At 41.4% G+C, this 18,527-nt stretch overlaps 1 protein-coding gene and 1 pseudogene across 4 annotated transcripts in view; both read right to left on the minus strand.

Moving 5' to 3' along the window:
- The window catches only part of dlg2 (discs, large homolog 2 (Drosophila)), a 154,240-nt gene that overhangs the window by 41,439 nt on the left and 94,274 nt on the right, over positions 1-18,527 (minus strand). For 3 of the 4 annotated variants that reach the window (XM_087846993.1, XM_087846992.1, XM_087846991.1), the window contains exons 13-15: positions 11,345-11,489; positions 10,988-11,129; positions 1,577-1,732 (exon numbers count right to left, since the gene is read on the minus strand). In XM_087846993.1, coding sequence (XP_087703119.1) covers positions 1,577-1,732; positions 10,988-11,129; positions 11,345-11,489 — 443 coding nt within the window. The remainder of the gene's footprint in view (positions 1-1,576; positions 1,733-10,987; positions 11,130-11,344; positions 11,490-18,527) is intronic. The other variant, XM_087846994.1, reaches the window with a different exon arrangement.
- On the minus strand, positions 16,424-16,542 carry LOC148100771 (5S ribosomal RNA; annotated as a pseudogene).

The raw sequence follows: 18,527 nt of genomic DNA on the forward strand, positions 1-18,527 counted from the left end.
GAAAACTGAAGGCTCTGCCTCCCATCCGATCCGAACCGTGAGATTTTTGATCCGTTGCACCACTAATGTGTAGTGTAAAGAACCACCAAGGTTCTATGAAATTCTATGAATGTTCAACTGATCCAGTTGAAAATATCCATATTAGCTGAGCCCTGCATTTGCCACAGATCACTGACAATTACCCAGCTTTAAATGTAAAATGGATTTTGGATGTTATGGATGTTAAATCTGAAAAGCCTATGTGACCTCCTTCTACCACATTCACAAGATCTTCAGAAAGTTTTATCTCTGACCTTGAGGTCGAGGCCACTGAGATTCAAACTTGTTAGAGATTTTAATAGAAACACATGTGGTATTTTAAAAGTCCAGGGTGACATCTTTCTCAAGTTATCGTGGTAACAAGAGCCTTAGAAACATGACCTTGAGGTCAAAGTCCTTATGAGCCTGTGTGCAAGTTCCTCACCAACAATCGAATTCGAACACTACCAACAGCTATCTACTATCTTAGAAAACAAAATGCACATTCAGAAACCAAACACTCAAGCAGCAGGACATAGGGTTGTTCACATGCTGGCTCCAAGGGACAGCAAACACACCCAGAGCCCAGGATACCAGCCGACACAACCAGGAGGGGGCAGGGTGGCACCCATCCCCGTCACCCCTGCCATCTCCTGGCAGAGCAGAAGGTGCCCACCCCACCCCAGAGGGGTGAACACAGGACTCAGACACAAATTCCTCCAGGAGGACCCCGGACATGCACCGTGCACGCCAACACAGCACACGGGGGAGCGAAAGGAATGGGGAGCGAGAAAAGGGGAAGTCCCCATGCATCCATGACCTACATCAATCCATTCCAGCTAAGGCAGAAGGGGGAGGCACAGTGCCTCAGGCAGCGATCTTTTAGTCTCAGTAAGGACTCAGTTTCAGGACCACCCTGCTCACCTGCCAACTCTGTCCAATTCAACACCCTTACCTGCAGTCTATTTCCATTTTGACTTATAATCTGCCTCCAAGTAAATAAAATCGTAAATCTTCAATATGTGTCCTGTTCTTGGTTCCTTTGCCTGGCTGTGGCAGTCAATGAGTTAGTAATGGAAGGCCATGAGTACCTTGTGACTGTAAGTTAGAAGAGTGTTGCCAAAAATATTGGTTATTGCATTTCCGAACTTTTCTACACCATGGCCATCAGTTATTGATATTGTGGCTATGTATTAATAACTTGTGGCCACTATGCTACGTATTACAACAATACATGTTTTTTCCACTAATGTCAGCAGAGGACTCCTTACCCTCTGCTTACATTAGCTACCTTACTCAAACACATCTTTATTCCTCCGTCTTCGGTCTAACTTTGATAATGAATAAGGTCATGACCCTGAAAAATCAATGTCCTAAAGAAAGAGAGAACAGCAGAAAGGAGGAAGGCTTGAGAAAAACAATATCACGACAAGGTTCCCAAGGAGTAAACAACACATGCATTAGAAGAAATAAGGTAATTATATAATAACATGCATGCAGTTCATACAGTTAGATGGGATACAAGTGGTGCAGTGCAGAAAGGTAGTGCAGAAAGTACCTGGTGATATCCAAGTCAGGAAACAGACTTAAGATATAGTTAGGGAGTGGGGCAGAGTGGAAGATGCTTTTGTCACACTCCACTGAGGAATAGTGTCGGGGGGAGGGCGCTTTGTCACTTAGTTTGTTCACAGTGCTGTAAACTGGCTCAGGAGGCCTATATTGAAGCGAGAGACAAGAGCAGAGAGATTAGTGTCCAGAGGCAGAGGTGGAGCAGGTGGAGCAGGTGGAGTACAGTAGACTGGCATAAATACATACGTGAAAGAAGAAAACACATAACGCACCTTGAGATGTGGCTAAAAGGGGAAAAATACTGCACACACTGAGAAGTCTTACTGGTCAAAACACCCAATCTAGGGGTGTCATGCGTTGCACACTTACTAACTCATAGTAACACAAATTTTTACTTAATTACAAACGTAACCCTTTAAGACCTACCATAGAACCAAGTCCGCCAGAGCTTACTTTATATTTTTACATGCTGTGGAGCCATTTTTGGGAGCATTTCAAGTTGATATACATCAATACAACCATTATAGCCCAGATTTTAATAATATGTCTGCATTAAGTGCATAGTAATTACATAAATTGCAAAAAAGTGCAATAAACTACAAAAAAATTTAACATCGTTTTTGTTTTTTTAACATATATTTCTAGTTAGAGAAATTTAAGAGGCTTATCCCTCAAAACTGTAAATACAAAAAAGTTGCACAAAATAGTTTCCCACCACAGGAAATTTATTTTGAGTGTCTTCATAGTTTTATTTTTGAAATACACCAATTTTTATATACTGCAGGAAAAACGAAAATAAATATTATAGTGCAAATTTGCAAAAAAGCAGCATATGCATCAAAATAAACTATTTCCAGCAGTGCAATATGAGTCCTAAACATCCCAGAAACCACACAGAAAGTCATAAAGTCAAACATAACTTTTAAAAACACCAGTATAGGCTCATGAGGCCCTGATGGTAAAAAACTACATTTCCGCAAAATGACGTCACTTCCGGTTTCGGGCAGGTCATGGCGGACATGCGATAGTTTGTGCTGATGGACGTAGGAAGTGTTACGAACAGCTGATCGGATCGGCAAAGGGTGTTTCTGGAATATTATGTTTTTGTTGCTGCAAGTGCTTTTTATGCAGTTTTTGCAAAGTTATATGTGGAAGGAAACTGTGACCGAGGACAAGCTGATGGCATAAGATGTAAGTACAACTCCTCCGGTTTCATATGCAAAAAACATTATTGCGCTAGCTCACGCGGTTGCAGAGCTACCGGGATTTAAAAATAGTTACACAAAACAGAGCGTGCCCGCTCCGACCGGCTTTAGAGGGCTAAATGGTCAACAGTTCACTTCCACAAATTGATTTCTTATTGAGTAATCGTGTCACTTTGATCCATGTCCTCCACAGATTTATATATTTACACATTTATACTTTGTTAGGTCTGCTCAGTTGCCTATTGTAATCACATGGCAGCAAATCAGTACATATAAGCAGCTGTGGTCAAGACGGTCATTTTAAATTGATTTTAATGACTTTGAACGTAGCGCCAGACAAGCTGGTGTCAGTGTTTAAACACTCCTTTTCCTGCACAGCCAAGGGTAAAAATAGTGCTGTAGCACTAGTACACAGTGTTGGTCAAGTTACGTGAAAAAAGTAATTAGTTACTCAGTTAATTACTTTTTAAAAACATGATACACAACCTGAATACGTAATAAACCAATAGACCCCTCAGCCCAGTTCTGCTTTTTCTGCATATAAAATTGAATCAAATGAAAAAATCTCTTTTAAAACTTGTTTTATTAATTTAATTGGTAAATGGTAAATGGCCTGTATTTGTATAGCGCTTTTACTAGTCCCGCCTAGGGACCCCAAAGCGCTTTTACACGTCCAGTCATCCACCCATTCAGTCTCACATTCACACACTGGTGGAGGCAGCTACAGTTGTAGCCACAGCTGCCCTGGGGCAGACTGACAGAAGCGAGGCTGCCATATTGCGCCATCGGCCCTTCTGGCCAACACCAGTAGGCGGTAGGTGAAGTGTCTTGCCCAAGGACACAACGACCGAGACTGTCCGAGCCGGGGCTCGAACCGGCAACCTTCCGATTACAAGGCGAACTCCCAACTCTTGAGCCACGATCGCCCTTTTTATTCTTTTTAATTTAACGAGTAATCAGAAATAATGTGTTCTCTGCTAGTATATCTATATATGATTTCTGCTCATGGTTAATCATATATAACTTGAATCAAATATAATTAAGTATAAATCAAATTAATACAGTGAAGGAGAACATGTAACACATTTAATGGAATAACTGTAATGCTTGAATTTTGACCAGATGTTTGTGTTTGTTGAGATTCAAAGAGGAAGTGCAGCAGAGTCTGAGGAGCTTGGAAAGAAAAGCGTCAGGACTTCTTTAAGTTCCCTGAAGATGTTTCATCTCTCATGTGAGAAGCTTCTTCAGTTCCAAGGTCAAATGGTGGAGAGTCCCAGATTTAAGTCCAAGGGGACACACGAGCAAAGTGGAGTCTATTAGGTAGATATGATACAAACCACTGCAGCACAGCACCTGTAATACCCACAGCGTGCTCTAATCACTCTAATAGGATATGATGGTCAACAGTATCGAACGCTGCACTGTCCACAAATTATATCAGTTTCACTGAAACCAGCAACCATTCAGTCCTAAGGACAGTACATGTTACCCCACGATAACGATGTCAGCTCTGTTTCTTCACTAGAAGTTCATTAAAGGACGAAACACATCAACGGCATTGTTGAGAAAGACAGGATTGAAAGAGACTGAATTCTGAACTCATCGCATGTGACAGAGGGTAAAAAGACTTATGTTTTAAAAGTGATATAGATCGCTCAAGCAGAGTTCTCAGATATGTGCTTTTGCTAAAAGTAAGTAAAGGTAAATTTCCTAGTTTGCAGGAATGTAAAAGATAAGAAATGTGTCCCTATCCTGTTATTACTGTGATGGTTAGGGATGGGTATCGAAAACCGGTACCTGGCAGGAAACACGGCGCCTAAGCGGCTCAAACGCTCAAAAGTTTGGTTATACTTTTCGAGAACGGATGACAACAGGGCAACTTGTAATACTTGAAAAGTAGATATTTCATTTAAGGAAGGAAACACTACGAATATGCAAAAGCATTTGCTCACAAAACACACGATGACCTTAAATGAATGTCGTCTTTTTAATTCCGGACTCGTGAATCTCAACCCAGCAGCAGCGGTAACGTTTGCACGTCCTCTCCCGTTAATGCAGCAGGTAAATAATCAACTAACAGTGCAGATTATGTTAGCGCGATCTGCCTTATTACAAACCTGCCATTACTGTGCGTTTAGGTGACCATGATGAGAGAGAGTCTGGCTCAGATGCTGGCAGTTCTCGCTGCAGTCTACCGGTAGTGTCTCCTTTCAGGCAGGATAGACGAATGTCACCGAGCAGTGACTCAGTTTGTGGTCAAAGGTTTGCAGCCGTTTGCCACAGCAGATGATTTTCAGTAAGTGAATGTGTTTAATTGTAGGCAGGGACATTACTGGATATTCTTGTGTTATTGCTACAGAATCATTTATGTTATACTTTGTTATTGCTACAGAAGAATATTTATTTTATTATTTTACATCTACAGTTTTTTTCCTAGGGATCCTGTGACCCCCCATTGAAGAGCCGTAGGCTGTGGATCTCTTAAGATCTCACTGTTGGGTTTGTAAGGCCATGTTACTCCTAAATTTCTATCTTGTTCAAAGAGAAGATATAAAACAAAGTTCTGAGCTAATCGACCTTAGTGTTCTCCTTTTTTAAAAAGAATCGATGAAGAATCGATAAAGAATCAAATCGTTAAACAGAATCGAAAATGGAATCGGAATCGTGAAAATACCGATCCCTAGTGATGGTCCTGAGCCTGTGGACTCAGCAGTTTAGTTTTGATTGTTATTATCTTTTTTTTCTGTTTAATCCTGGTTATGATTTTCTAGTTCTTAGGTTTTGGTTTCTGTGTTCCCTCTGTGCTGTGTCAGTATTGTCTCTCTGTGTCATTTCCTGTTTTATTTTGACAGGGCCATGTCCTACGTCAGTGTGCTCTGCTTCCCCTTGTCTCGTTATGTCTAATTAATCCCAGCTGTGTCTCCCTCCTGTTTCCCACTCCCTCATTACTCCTCTGTTTCTGTAAGCCTGTTTGCCCTCTGTCGTGTTGGACCTCCTCATGTGTGCAAGTCTCTGCATTTCTAGTTTCCTGTTGTTTGAGTTTTCAGTTCCCAGTGTTTTGTTTCTAGTTTCCATGTTTTTTGTGAGTTTATATTTTGCACTATTTCCCCAGAAATAAAGCTGCTACCTTTAGTTTTACCTTCCATCTATGAGTCAAGCATTTGGGTCCAATCCTGCCACACAGCTTCACATGACAAACACGATTCTCCATGAGAAAAATGTTATGTTGCAATTGTTAAACACAGAATTGATTTTGCTGATAATCATGATAATTGCTTAGTACTGATCAGAATATTATCAGGTATAACTTTAATCAATCTACTAAATGGCCAGACGTCATCCAGATGTGACGTCAAAAAAGAGAGGGGGGAGAAACGAGAACCGGCTATAAACGTTTTTATAGAGGAGAAGTTGTTGATGTCTCTGTCTGCTGTGAGATGAGCAGAACAGAAGATTGGATCTAAGAGTTCAGTTAGAAATTAAAGCTGGGATGCTGGAGGGATCGACCACTGGCCGAACCGTGAACTTAACTTTGGTTTGATATTTATTGGCTTCTTCTCTGCTCATTTCTGATTCGTCATCAGTTCTTATTTGGTTCTCATTGGCTCTGCTTTGAGATTCACCACCATCTCTAAGCAGCATACCCAACACATTACATTCATGCAAATGAATTGCATTCATGCAGTCAAATGTTGGAGCTATTTCCCCTATTTGTTGTGATCAGTGTTGGAAACGAAAGTAATGTATTACACAAAACAAGCTTCTTTAACCCTTTAAGACCTACCATAGAACCAAGTCCGCCAGAGCTTATATTATATGTTTACATGCTGTGGAGCCATTTTTGGGAGCATTTCAAGTTGCTATACATCAATACAACCATTATAGCCCAGATTTTAATAGTATGCATGCATTAAGTGCATAGTAACTGCATAAATTGCAAAAAAGTGCAATAAACTACAAAAAAATTGAAAATCGTTTTTGTTTTTTAACATATATTTCTAGTTAGAGAAATTTAAGAGGCTTATCCCTCAAAACTGTAAATACAAAAAAGTTGCACAAAATAGTTTCCCACCACAGGAAATTTATTTTGAGTGTCTTCATAGTTTTATTTTTGAAATACACCAATTTTTATACACTGCAGGAAAAACGAAAATAAATATTATAATGCAAATTTGCAAAAAAGCAGCATATGCATCAAAATAAACTATTTCCAGCAGTGCAATATGAGTCCTAAGCATCCCAGAAACCACACAGAAAGTCATAAAGTCAAAGATAACTTTTAAAAACACCAGTATAGGCTCATTGAGGCCTTGATGGTAAAAAACTACATTTCTGCGAAAATGACGTCACTTCCGGTTTCGGGCAGGTCATGGCGGACATGCGATAGTTTGCACTGACGTCTAATCCAACGTAGGAAGTGTTACAAACAGCTGATCGGATCGGCAAAGCATGTTTCTGGAATATTATGTTTTTGTTGCTGCAAGTGCTTTTTATGCAGTTTTTGCAAAGTTATATGTGGAAGGAAACTGTGACCGAGGACAAGCTGATGGCATAAGATGTAAGTACAACTCCTCCGGTTTCATATGCAGAAAACATTATTGCACTAGCTTACGGGGTTGCAGAGCTACAGGGATTTAAAAGTAGTTATGCAAAACAGAGCGTGCCCGCTCCGACCGGTTTTAAAGGGTTAAAGCAATACAGTACATTACTTAATTACTCCCAGGAGAAAGTAATTTGTTATACTACTATTTATGTTATTTTTGTGTTTCAACCCATTGCGTCATAGTTACAATTTAAAAATATAAACTTTTATGCTACAGTCCCACACACCAACACAAATAGTATGAACACAACGCCAACAGCACAAAGCAAAGATGAAAACCAGCAAAAAGAGACTTTAACCTCCTAGGACCTGGCGTCCACATTTGTGGACATCACATTTTGGGATGTCTAGACCAAAATACCTACCTTTGCTCTACAACGGCCTGATATCCATTTACGAGGACATTATACTGCCACTGTGCTATCAAAATTTAAAACGAATGTCCTCATATGTGGCTCTTATTTTTCTCAGAAACAAAAATTAGGTAAAAAATAAAAAAAAATCTGGTAATTCTTTGTTTTTACATTCATCAGGTCCCAATCAGCCCAAATAGCAAAGAAAAATTAAAAATGCCATGAAAGAGTTCGGGTCTTAGGAGGTTAAAGTGCCGCAGTGATTCTACCTGAGGAATATATTTTAACATCATTCTGGGTTCTTAGCTACCTTTAGCATTAGCATGCTTCCAAAGTGCTGAAGTTGTGTTAGCAGCATGATGCAGTTGTTTCTGTTCTGGACACAGTTTGCACTGCAGTGTGCTCATGTCCTTTTAAAAAATAAAAGTAATGGGTGTATCCATGCTGCAGACCGCGCCACTATATTCTACCTCTTCCACAAGAACTGAAATAAGCTGGTTGTAGCGTGAGTGCAAGAGGAATTAAACTACTGGGAACTACTTGACTTCCATCCCTACATCCAAGGGATGCTGGGGAAATCAGGTCTCAATGAACCATGAGGCTTCTAGAAGGAGCTGTGGCTGCGAGGTGGTTAGTGCATGAATTTCTCCGAACCAGATGGGTGACACTGATTCTGATTTGTGACTCTTTCTTTTGACAATAAGCTAAAGAAAGAGTCATGTTCAGTCTTGGCTAGCCTGTGGAGCTACAGACGTAGCTGCAGGGTACCACCACACCAAACAGAATGTATTCTGATTGGTAGCTGAAGCAAAAACTTGGAAGAGTTCGATGAAGTCATGGAGAAAGACTTTCGGTCTTCTTTGAAGTGATTCTATCAAACTATCAGATGGGATTCAGAATTTGTAAGTTGCGCTCATTCACAAGGTGTATACTGGGAGTGTGGCACTGCTGACCTCAAACGAAGCCGTAATCGGACGATGGAAAGATATTTCAAGAACTCCTCAATACCACTGAAACTGAAGCAGAGTCTTGGGATGAGGCGGACGAATCCATCAGCTTCCTCCCCACCCCGACGGCGCCAGCTGGATGCTCCTGAAGGCTGACGCGACGAGAACAACAACAATTCTTCCAAGAGACACGAGAACGAACTGTCTCTCTCGCCTGATCCCTCAAGGCCAACTGTGTAGGCTGTGGACTGCTGATCGCCTAATGGGCGAAAAGACACTTTCTCAGGCTGAACTCAGGACACACATACTGACACGCCCTCACCATCATCCCCGCCTTCCCCGAATCCAACGCCTCCTCACATACTTACCTCCCATCTGATGTGGACAGCGGTCCAGCCGGAGGCGCAATCACAAGAGTCCCAGATGCAGCTGTGCACATTGGCATGCTCCGCCATGTTGCTCGTGTTTTTATGGTGATATGATGTGATGATACTTGTGCTTCTTATGTGATGGAGCTTTTGTCTTCTCCTCATGCTGACTCCTTTTAAGGATCGGTATGAGCAGAAATTATTTTTCTCTCCTGATCTTTTGTTTTACACATTTTGTTGTTTTTCGTTTTGCTACCCAGCCTGACGCGTCTCCCCATTGTGAATTTGTGTTTTATATGTACAGTCGGAAAGGTTTGTCATATCAAATAAATGCATTAATCCAATCCTAAGTGTCTTTGAGCAAGTTAATTAACCCCAAGTCTGATATATTCATTGTGAATGCATGTCAATGTTAGAAAAGACTCTAACAGTGAGGTTGAGAGTGCAGTCAGATGGATGAATGTTGTATTAAGTTCTTTGAGGGCTCGAGCAGAGTTGGAAACAGCACATTTTCCATTTAAAGACCTGTATAAGGCTAAATATATGCTGTATACATTCAAAATCGTACAACTACTAGAGTAAGTCTGTTCCTTTCACGACTGCTTCTAAGGATATCATTGGTCACTCCTCATTATTTCATTGCAAGGAGACAGGGTTACTAAAAAACAACAAATTCACACCACCTGGAAGAAGCTCACGGACTCAGCAGGCAGATGTACACTGAGATAAATACAGTTGGTTTAGAACACCATATGCATTTTCTCCTAGCATTTATAAAGCACCAGCTTTATAAAGAAACGTCTCCAACAAACATAATTTATCTTTATGGATGATTCACAATAGTTATGGATGAACAGTTTGTGAGTAGCAGTGGGTCCTTATGAGCCACTATTCTGCAAAAACGATAGAATTCGTTTCTTACAGCTGATTTATAACAAGCCTAAAAGCTCAAGTGATCATGAGAATATCACACGATAAAGCATCAGTGTCTGTGAGCAAAGCACTTAGTAGATGCATTTTTTATAGTTGTTTGCTAAGCACATCACATTTGAGCCTTTAGAAATGTTTTACTGCTCGGACTCTTTACCATGTCAGCACCACAGTAACGCGGTTTGATTACACCGCGAACAATAAACACAAGAACACTGCTAGAAAAAATTAAAGGAACATTTCTTCATCAGGATGTAGCATCAAGTTAGTTAAACTACTGGGATACTGGTCTGGGTGGTTAAGTAGCAGAGTTAATCAGTTTCTGTTGCTTTGGTGTTCATTAACAACAGGAGCAAAAACTGAACACAGGATTTGACAGACACTGACACTGACTGTGTCCTCAGGTGTCCTCTGTCTGTCAGGAGACAGTTACAGAGCCATCAGCAGGAAGCGTATCTGCCACATCCCAACGACTTGCAGCAGGTCACAGGTGTGAATGCCGTAGACTAACAACATCAGACTTCATCAGGGAGGCACCAAGGTTCACCATGAACACATGTGACAGATGTGAAAGAGTCTGAACTAATGAGAAACATTTTGAGCTGGTCCAATAAAACTTTGTCAAAGTGGAGTAGCACTCTTTTTATCACTCTGAATGTTGGTGTGTCTTTGCACTCAGCCCTCTGTAGGCTAATTTAATTTCAACAATGTGACATCCTTTCATTGCTAACACCATGTCTGCACAGTTATAGTCCATGACTTTTTTCCCCATTGAAATCAGATGTTTCCAAAATGTTCCTTTAATGTTTTGGACAGTGTCCTCCCCCAGAGAACAGTTTAAAACAGTTTTGATGGCTTTTCAAAATTGCACACAAAGACAGATCGGAGAGACAGCCGGAGCGAGGCGGACAGAGTTTGTACCTGTAACTTCAGTAAGCTGAAGCCAATCATTAAAGAATCTCATGTTGTAACGAGGAGGTAATTAAAGACCAACCTGTTTACGTCCTCTTCCCTCAGAAAGTGCGTGGAGACGGGTGAGTAACTCTCAGGGGAAGCCACGGGCAGGTCAGGCTTGTAATGCAGAGAGCCGGTGTTGACGGGGGAAGAGACGTGATTTTTCATGGCAGGAGAAAAAGCTGCAGCACAACACAAACAACAACAGATGACTAAACAGAGAAGAGACACTGACAGCTCTACGTGTACTGTGCACATCACAAATCTTATGAAATAAACAGGAATATATTCGACTGAGTGAAGCTCGCTGCAGTCTGGTTCTATATTCTGTTGATATATAACTACAGACTAATCTAGTTCATAGCAACTGCATAACAATCTATTCCATAAGACTTACACTGCATGTTATCAGGAGGCCCATAGGGATCTGATAGATACACGCTGGTGGGTTTCCCCACCTTTACAGTGACCACATCACACGTGTTCTTCAAAATGCCCACAGCCTCTTCATGAGAAACGTCCTCCAGACTGTAGTGGTTCACCTGTGCAGACAGATACAAGAGTTCAGAGGCGACCTTTTCTTCTTATGGCTCGGACTAAAGAGTCCAACGAGCTCCCTGCCTCCATGAGAGTGGATTATGACAGATGGTCTTCGGATGAGAACGCACCCGCAGAGAGGTAATTTCATTAGGGGGTGATTAAGCAAGACAGATGCCCTCCTAGAGACGACTTAAGCAGGTTGCTTTCACAGAGTGTGGCAGACACGTCTCACTACAGTATGACGGCTGCCTGGTTAATGTACAGTTCACATTTTAACCTGATTCATGGAACCACTGAATCTGCTGAACATCACAATATTATCATGATTACAATTCATTCAATTAACTAACAAGCTCTGAATCCTTATGATTTAGGATTGTAAGGTAATAATGAAATAATGACTCCTATTATGACTCCCACTGCATACTGAGTAAGGCTGACTTCTAACTAAAATTAACTTTGAACTATTTTAAACTAACTATTTTCACTAACCAGTCAAGCTTCAGCTTAAATTGACATATTTCCATTTTGGATGTTGAACTTCACCACGTCTGCATTTTAAGCCGGGAAATGTTTGTGCAAAGTTTCGTCCTGTTTAGTAGATGAAATTATTTAAAGATTTAAGCTTGGCTGCTATTATCTTGACAAGTATTTAGTATTTGGCGTGCTGCGGGGAAACGCCTGTTCTAAAGCAACAAAAACACATTGCAGTATCAGTGTGTAATAATAGAGTAAATACACTGGTTCTTGTATAGCACTTTTCTACTCTGTGAGCAATCGAAGCTCTTCACACAAGCTGCCATTCACAATCACACAAGCATATCTAACATTCACAGAAACTCATACAAATGCATTGGAAAGCAACTTGAGGGCAGTGTCTTCTCCACACAGACTGGAGCAGGCAGGGATCGAACACCAACCTTCAATTAGCAGATGAGTCTTACTGTTGGTTATTCAAACTGTGTTTATTTGGCACAGCTCTCCAAAAGCTGATGCTGTTCATCTGGACAGCTGGTAGCTGTGCAGGGGCGGGTCTAGCAAAGTGTTGCCAGGGGGGCAGGTAGGGCATTAACAGGGGGGGGGGGATAAAGAAATACTTTTCTTTCTTATTCTCATTTAAAATATCTAGCTTTTAAAAATTAATTATCTGAGTCTTACAACAAACGATTGATAGATTGATGCATATATACCATCAGAACAGTGAACATCACTGTCACAACAGCGTTTGTTTTCATTCAAAGGCTTTATGATTTTTCCTATAATGGCGGCTGGTCAGTCAAAACGCCCGGGACGATTTCTTGTCCCAGTCCAGCCCTGTGTGCAGCTCATCTGCAGTCTGGTGTTACCTACATCTTCCTATTCAGAAGGCAGAATTTCCGAGTTCTGAGTACAATCGAAGCACCACGACTGCAGTTTTCGTGTTGGATGTAAAAAGCGCACGTGACGCTGTGACGTAGGCTAGAATCATGGCGGCGGTCAACGACGGTCCAGGCGTGGGATTTCTCTCGTGGAAATATGCATATTATCTTTTCCTTTCTATTGGTAGGTGGCACAGTGCACTGTGGCAAGTAAGCAAGCTAGAAGACTGGCAGTCTGGCTGGTATCCAGTTACGGCAGCAACACACTAACAAGAGAAGTCTGAGTAAAACAGGACCGCTCACATCAACCAAGTGTGTTTGAACTGTGTCTTAATCCCACCTACTTCACATACAGGGTCAGTTCCACAGGCAGAAACATGGGTGTGCCATGGGCTCCCCAGTTTCACCCATCGTGGCCAATTTGTACATGGAAGAAGTGGAAAAGAGGGCTTTGCTATCCTACCCTGGAACACCACCAAGCCATTGGTTCAGGTCTGTGGATGACACCTGGGTGAAAATCTAATCTCAGGACGTTTCACAGTTCACAGATCACATTAACTCGGTGGACCGACACATCAAATTCACCAGGGAGGATATGAACAGTGGCAGGTTAGCTTTCTTAGACTGTGAGATTTCCATCAGGAATGGGGGACATCTAAACGCTGACGTGTACCGTAAACCTACGCATACGGATCAGTATCTAAGGTTTGACTCTCATCATCCACTGGAGCACAAACTGGGCGTCATCAGGACGCTACAACACAGAGCGAACACCATCCCCACTGACACAGCAGCCAGGGAGGCAGAAGAACATCAAGAAGGCCCTGAGTAAATGTGGGTATCCCAGCTGGACTTTTGTCAAAGCTGGGAAGGCTCCTAAAGAAAGCTCCAGCCGATCCAGGAGAGAAGGACAACCGCTGCCTAAGAGAAAACCTGTAGTGATCCCGTACGTGTCAGGAGTATCGGAGCAGCTGAGACACATTTTTCTAAACACCGTGTCTCTGTGGCTTTTAAACCCCAAAACACACTGCACCAAAAACTCCACCCCAAGGATCGGGTCCCCGACACAAACAGAGTAACATAGTGTAGCTGTTAAGTGCAGGAGGATTGCCAGGATTTATACATCGGGGAAACCAAACAACCTCTGGTGCGGAGTCAAGGAGGCCATTTACGTGAAAAGGGAAAGACCATCTCTGAATCGAGGAGGGGCCTAAGGGTCCATCTGTCACCATCTTACATGCTGTGATTGCAGCCATTCCCCAACTGTCTGTGAATGGGACTCATGACCATTGATCAGTGGTTGTTGATCAATGGTCATGAGAATTTGTATAATTAAGATTAAGGACCTGACCTCCCAGCCCATTGTTCCTTCAGTGGGCTGGTTTCAGTCATTATGCAAATGTCCTGTTTATAAGATTGAAACCTGCAGTCAGCTGAGACTGAAGACGTCACCTGATGATGACGAAACGTTTCTCCCACTGAAAACGTCCAGATGAACAGAATCAACTTTTGGAGATTTACTTACCTGATGATTGAGCATCAAAACATTTTGCACAGTTTTTAACCAAAACGTCTCCTCCACCAGATGTAATGTAACACTTTGCATTTAATAGAAATTAAAATAAAAATCTTTTTATGTTTAAATATTAATATGTTGGGTTTTTTTCAATATATTTTTATTGATTTTATAATTGAGCAGTATACAACAATCACCTTCAAAAGAACACAATAGAAGGTGGACGGCAAGTCAACAAGGTGGTAATACAGCACACATAAATGTTAAAACAGAGTACATTTCACTTTGGTTTATCCATCAGGCGAATGACTGGTTGCCAAATCTTATAAAACACTCTCTCTCGGTTAAACAAGGTAAACCTGATTTTCTTCAGGTGGAGTACATTTCCAAATTCTCTCAACCACATTTCGAAGGTAGGAGGTTTATCAGACTTCCAGCTTTCTGGCCACAAGTGTGGTCATTGACACAACCTGCGTCTCTGTCTTGTCCCTTGCCCATCCCAGTTCAGACACCCCAAACAATGCTGCAAAGGGGAACATGGGACCTCCCTGCCAAAGGCTTTGGTCAGAAAAACAGATGATTCCAAAAAAGTTGTAGTTTTTGGCATTGAAAGAAAAGGTGAGATAAAGTTCCTCGACCACTGGAACACTTAAGACTGGCTGAAATGTTCTTATATATTTTTTCCACTTTGGTGGGAGAAAAATGCAACCCATACACAACCTTAAATTGGATCAGACTATGTCTAGCATTTCTAGAACTACAATATATATTCTTAATGCACTCTTGCCAAAGATCATTAGTAACATCCACCCCCAGTTCTTCCTGCCACTGCTCCCTAAAAGTATCTGATGAAGGACTGTATATATCTAGTAAGGCGAGACACAGCACCTGTAGTGTAGGGCTCAACTGACACGAAGCTGTCAAGTTTTGAGGAATCAAATCATATTGTGGAATAGATGCTTTGATGAAATGTCTCAACTGTAAAAATCTGAAAAAGTGTGAATTAGGAAGATTAAATTTCACCCTCAATTGCTGAAAAGATGGAAAATGTCCATCAATGTAAATATCTTTGAACAAATCCCTCTTCCCTGCCATGTCACAAACGTGATGTCCTCCAGCCCAGGCCTGAAGGCATGATTGTTACATATTGGAGCATCCAGATACATGTTAGGAGCCTTTACTGTGCCCAATATGATGTTTTTAGTATGATGCTCTCTTGAAACAGAAAGATGAGTAGCTGTGAGTAGCTAGCACTGCCTCGTCTCAGCATGTTTTTCTAGATCAGCTGGGATAAAACAGTTTTCCTTGTTAATTAGTGGGGAAAGTTATGAGTGGGAATTTTTTGTCCAAGGCTGACTTAAATGAAGTTGAGGGTGATGTTTTTGAACTGGTCCCTGCTGCTGTTCCCGCTCCCAGTGTGGCTAAGGTCCAACCATTCCCTGCACCCGTAGCAGGGTGGCTAGGATTCAACCGGTCCCAGTTCCTACTTCCAGGGTGTTTCCGACCCAGCACTCTTCTGCACCCCTACTTATTCTTAGGGTTGGAGTAGCTGGTGTCCTTTAGTTTCTACACCTGTCCCAGTTCTGATTTGTAATGTTCACAAATGCTGTGATGGGCTCTGAAACCTGACTAAAACTCTTTAAACAAACCATTCTTCTGCAGATGATAAGTAAGTTTCACAACTTTCAAGAGAAAAAGGAAGATTGAGATTGTTTATAATTAGTTAAGAAAGCTGGATCAAATGATGGCATTTAAGTAACAGTTTAACTACTGCTCTTAGGCCTGTGTAGCCAATTAATAGATATTACAGTATGGTATCAAAAGTAGCTCTGCACGATGTCATGTCAGTGAAATGGTTATGACATTTTTTTTCTCTAATGGTTAAAAAGTTATGGTAAACGGATTGATTCTGATATAGCGCTTTTCTACTCTTCCAGAGCACTCAAAGCGCTTTTTACAACATGACACATTCACACAGGACACTTGGTATGCAGACCTGAGGAACCAGTTCCAACCACTAACCTTCCAATCAGCAGATGACCTGCTCTACAGCCACCCCACAAACTTACAGCATCTGGTAATCCTAGGCAGTCTCCCATCCAAGTACTAACCAAGCCCAACCCTGCTTAGCTTCTGAGATCAGACGAGAGCAGGCGTGCTGGGGGTGGTATGACTGTAAGCGCAGCACTCTGACGTTTTGTCAGCCTGGCTACAGTACTGAAGAGAAACCTGGGGTTGTTGATTAATGAATAGTAAGATGGTCTAGCTTTACAGAAGGCTTTTTTACAGAGCAGCAAACTATTTTTACAAGCTAAACGATGATCTTATAAATTAAGATCGTCATTTCCTCTACAGCCTACATTTATGTGCTTTAAGGTGAGCATGTGAGAATTATACCAGGGAGTCAAATATTCCCTTGACTTTTAGTTCAGGTAGCTGCTCTGCTCTGTGTTGACACATGGCATTTAAGATAACAGTTAATTATGTCCTTAAACTTCTATTAAACTTGCATGCTTAATCCATTATTATACATTTAAATGTTAATAGTAAATGATTAGACAAAAGATTGGTTTCAAGAAAATACTGCTAAATGTTCAGTTTCTATGCCATATGCCAGAACAAGATCTACAGTGAAAGTGGTGGGTGGTAGGTCGGCCTAGCATCTTGCTCTATTGCAGCCCCTTCGTTTTGCAGGACTCGCTGACGGCAGTCTTGCGTCTGGCAGAAAGATGGCCGGAAAAAAATCCAGAATGATCGTGATCGGCGATCATGATTGAGCGCTTGGTGAAATCAAATAGAAGAAAAACAAGGATTCAACAGCTCAACCTGTGAAAGTGGTTCTGGGAACATGAGACATCGTTTTCACACATGGGTTGGCCACCACAGAGTCCAGAGCTTAACCTCCTTGAGAATCTTTGGGAAGCGCTGGAGAAGGCTTCGCGCAATGGTCAGAATCTACCATCATCAATGCTAGATCTTGGTGAAAATTTAATGCAACACTGGATGGAAATAAATTTTGAGACATTGCAAGAGCTTATTGATACAATGCCAAAGTGAATGCGTGCCATAATCAAAGCTAAACGCAGTCCAACGAAATATTAGAGTGTGTGACCTTTTTTGGTGGCGACTTTTTTTTGGCCTGGCAGTGTGTAACAGTGTGTAACAGTGTGTAACAGTGTGTAACAGTGTGTAACAGTGTGTACAGATAGTCTCGATATGATTGAGACTGCATGGTTACTTTGTAACCGTGGTTCTCTGAGTGAAAGACTTCAGCTCTCTCCAGATTCAGGCCGCTCGGAGACGCATTCCGATCAAACCATCAACGGTTTCATGTTCAGCTGTTTTATACGTGGCCAGGCTAACTAGAGTGTCTTAAAGAAGTATTCACACGGCATGACCAAGGCGGTCATTCCCCTTATATATCGATTATGTAACGGAGTGGAGCAATACTCTCACACAGAGAACCAAGGTTATAAGGTAACTGTACATTCTCTGACATCTAGCCTCTATTACTTGATGAAGTTTATACCACTGTGATTTTTACTGTACAGTCATGCTTAAGTATTTTATCATCTTTCTGTGTTTCAAGAGAGCATCAAACTAAAAACAACATATTACTATTTAAGCAAAAACGATCTTTATCAAATGGTATTAAAAGTGTTAAATCACATTGGAAATCTGGTGGAGGAGATGCTATACTCAAGAACTGTGCCAAATAAAGAACATTTTAAACACAGTTTGAATAATCAGCAGAGTTAAACAGTCCATAAAAAGTGGGCTAGAATCACAGTTTGATAGGGTCTGAGTGTCTTGGGGCAGAAAAATACAAACACAAACACACAAACAGCAGTTTGGGGCTACGTCCACACGTACCCGGGTATTTTTGAAAACTCAGATTTTTCTATGCGTTTGCACCTTTCGTCCACACGTAAACGGCGTTTTTGGTCACTGAAAACGGAGATTTTTAAAAACTCCGGCCAGGGTGGATATTTTTGAAAACTCTGTTTTTGCATTTACGTGTGGACGAGAAAAACGGAGAAAACGCAGCGTCAAAGATGTGCGCCTTTTTTGACGTCACACTGTGCGCCACGTTATTGTTTCGGTGAAATGAATTTCTACAATACTGTTACTGTTACTCTCTGCAGTGTTTAAATGCTTACATATAC

Source organism: Neolamprologus brichardi, chromosome 10, assembly GCF_056152115.1.
Source record: "Neolamprologus brichardi isolate AB-2024 chromosome 10, ASM5615211v1, whole genome shotgun sequence".
Lineage (NCBI taxonomy): Eukaryota > Metazoa > Chordata > Actinopteri > Cichliformes > Cichlidae > Neolamprologus > Neolamprologus brichardi.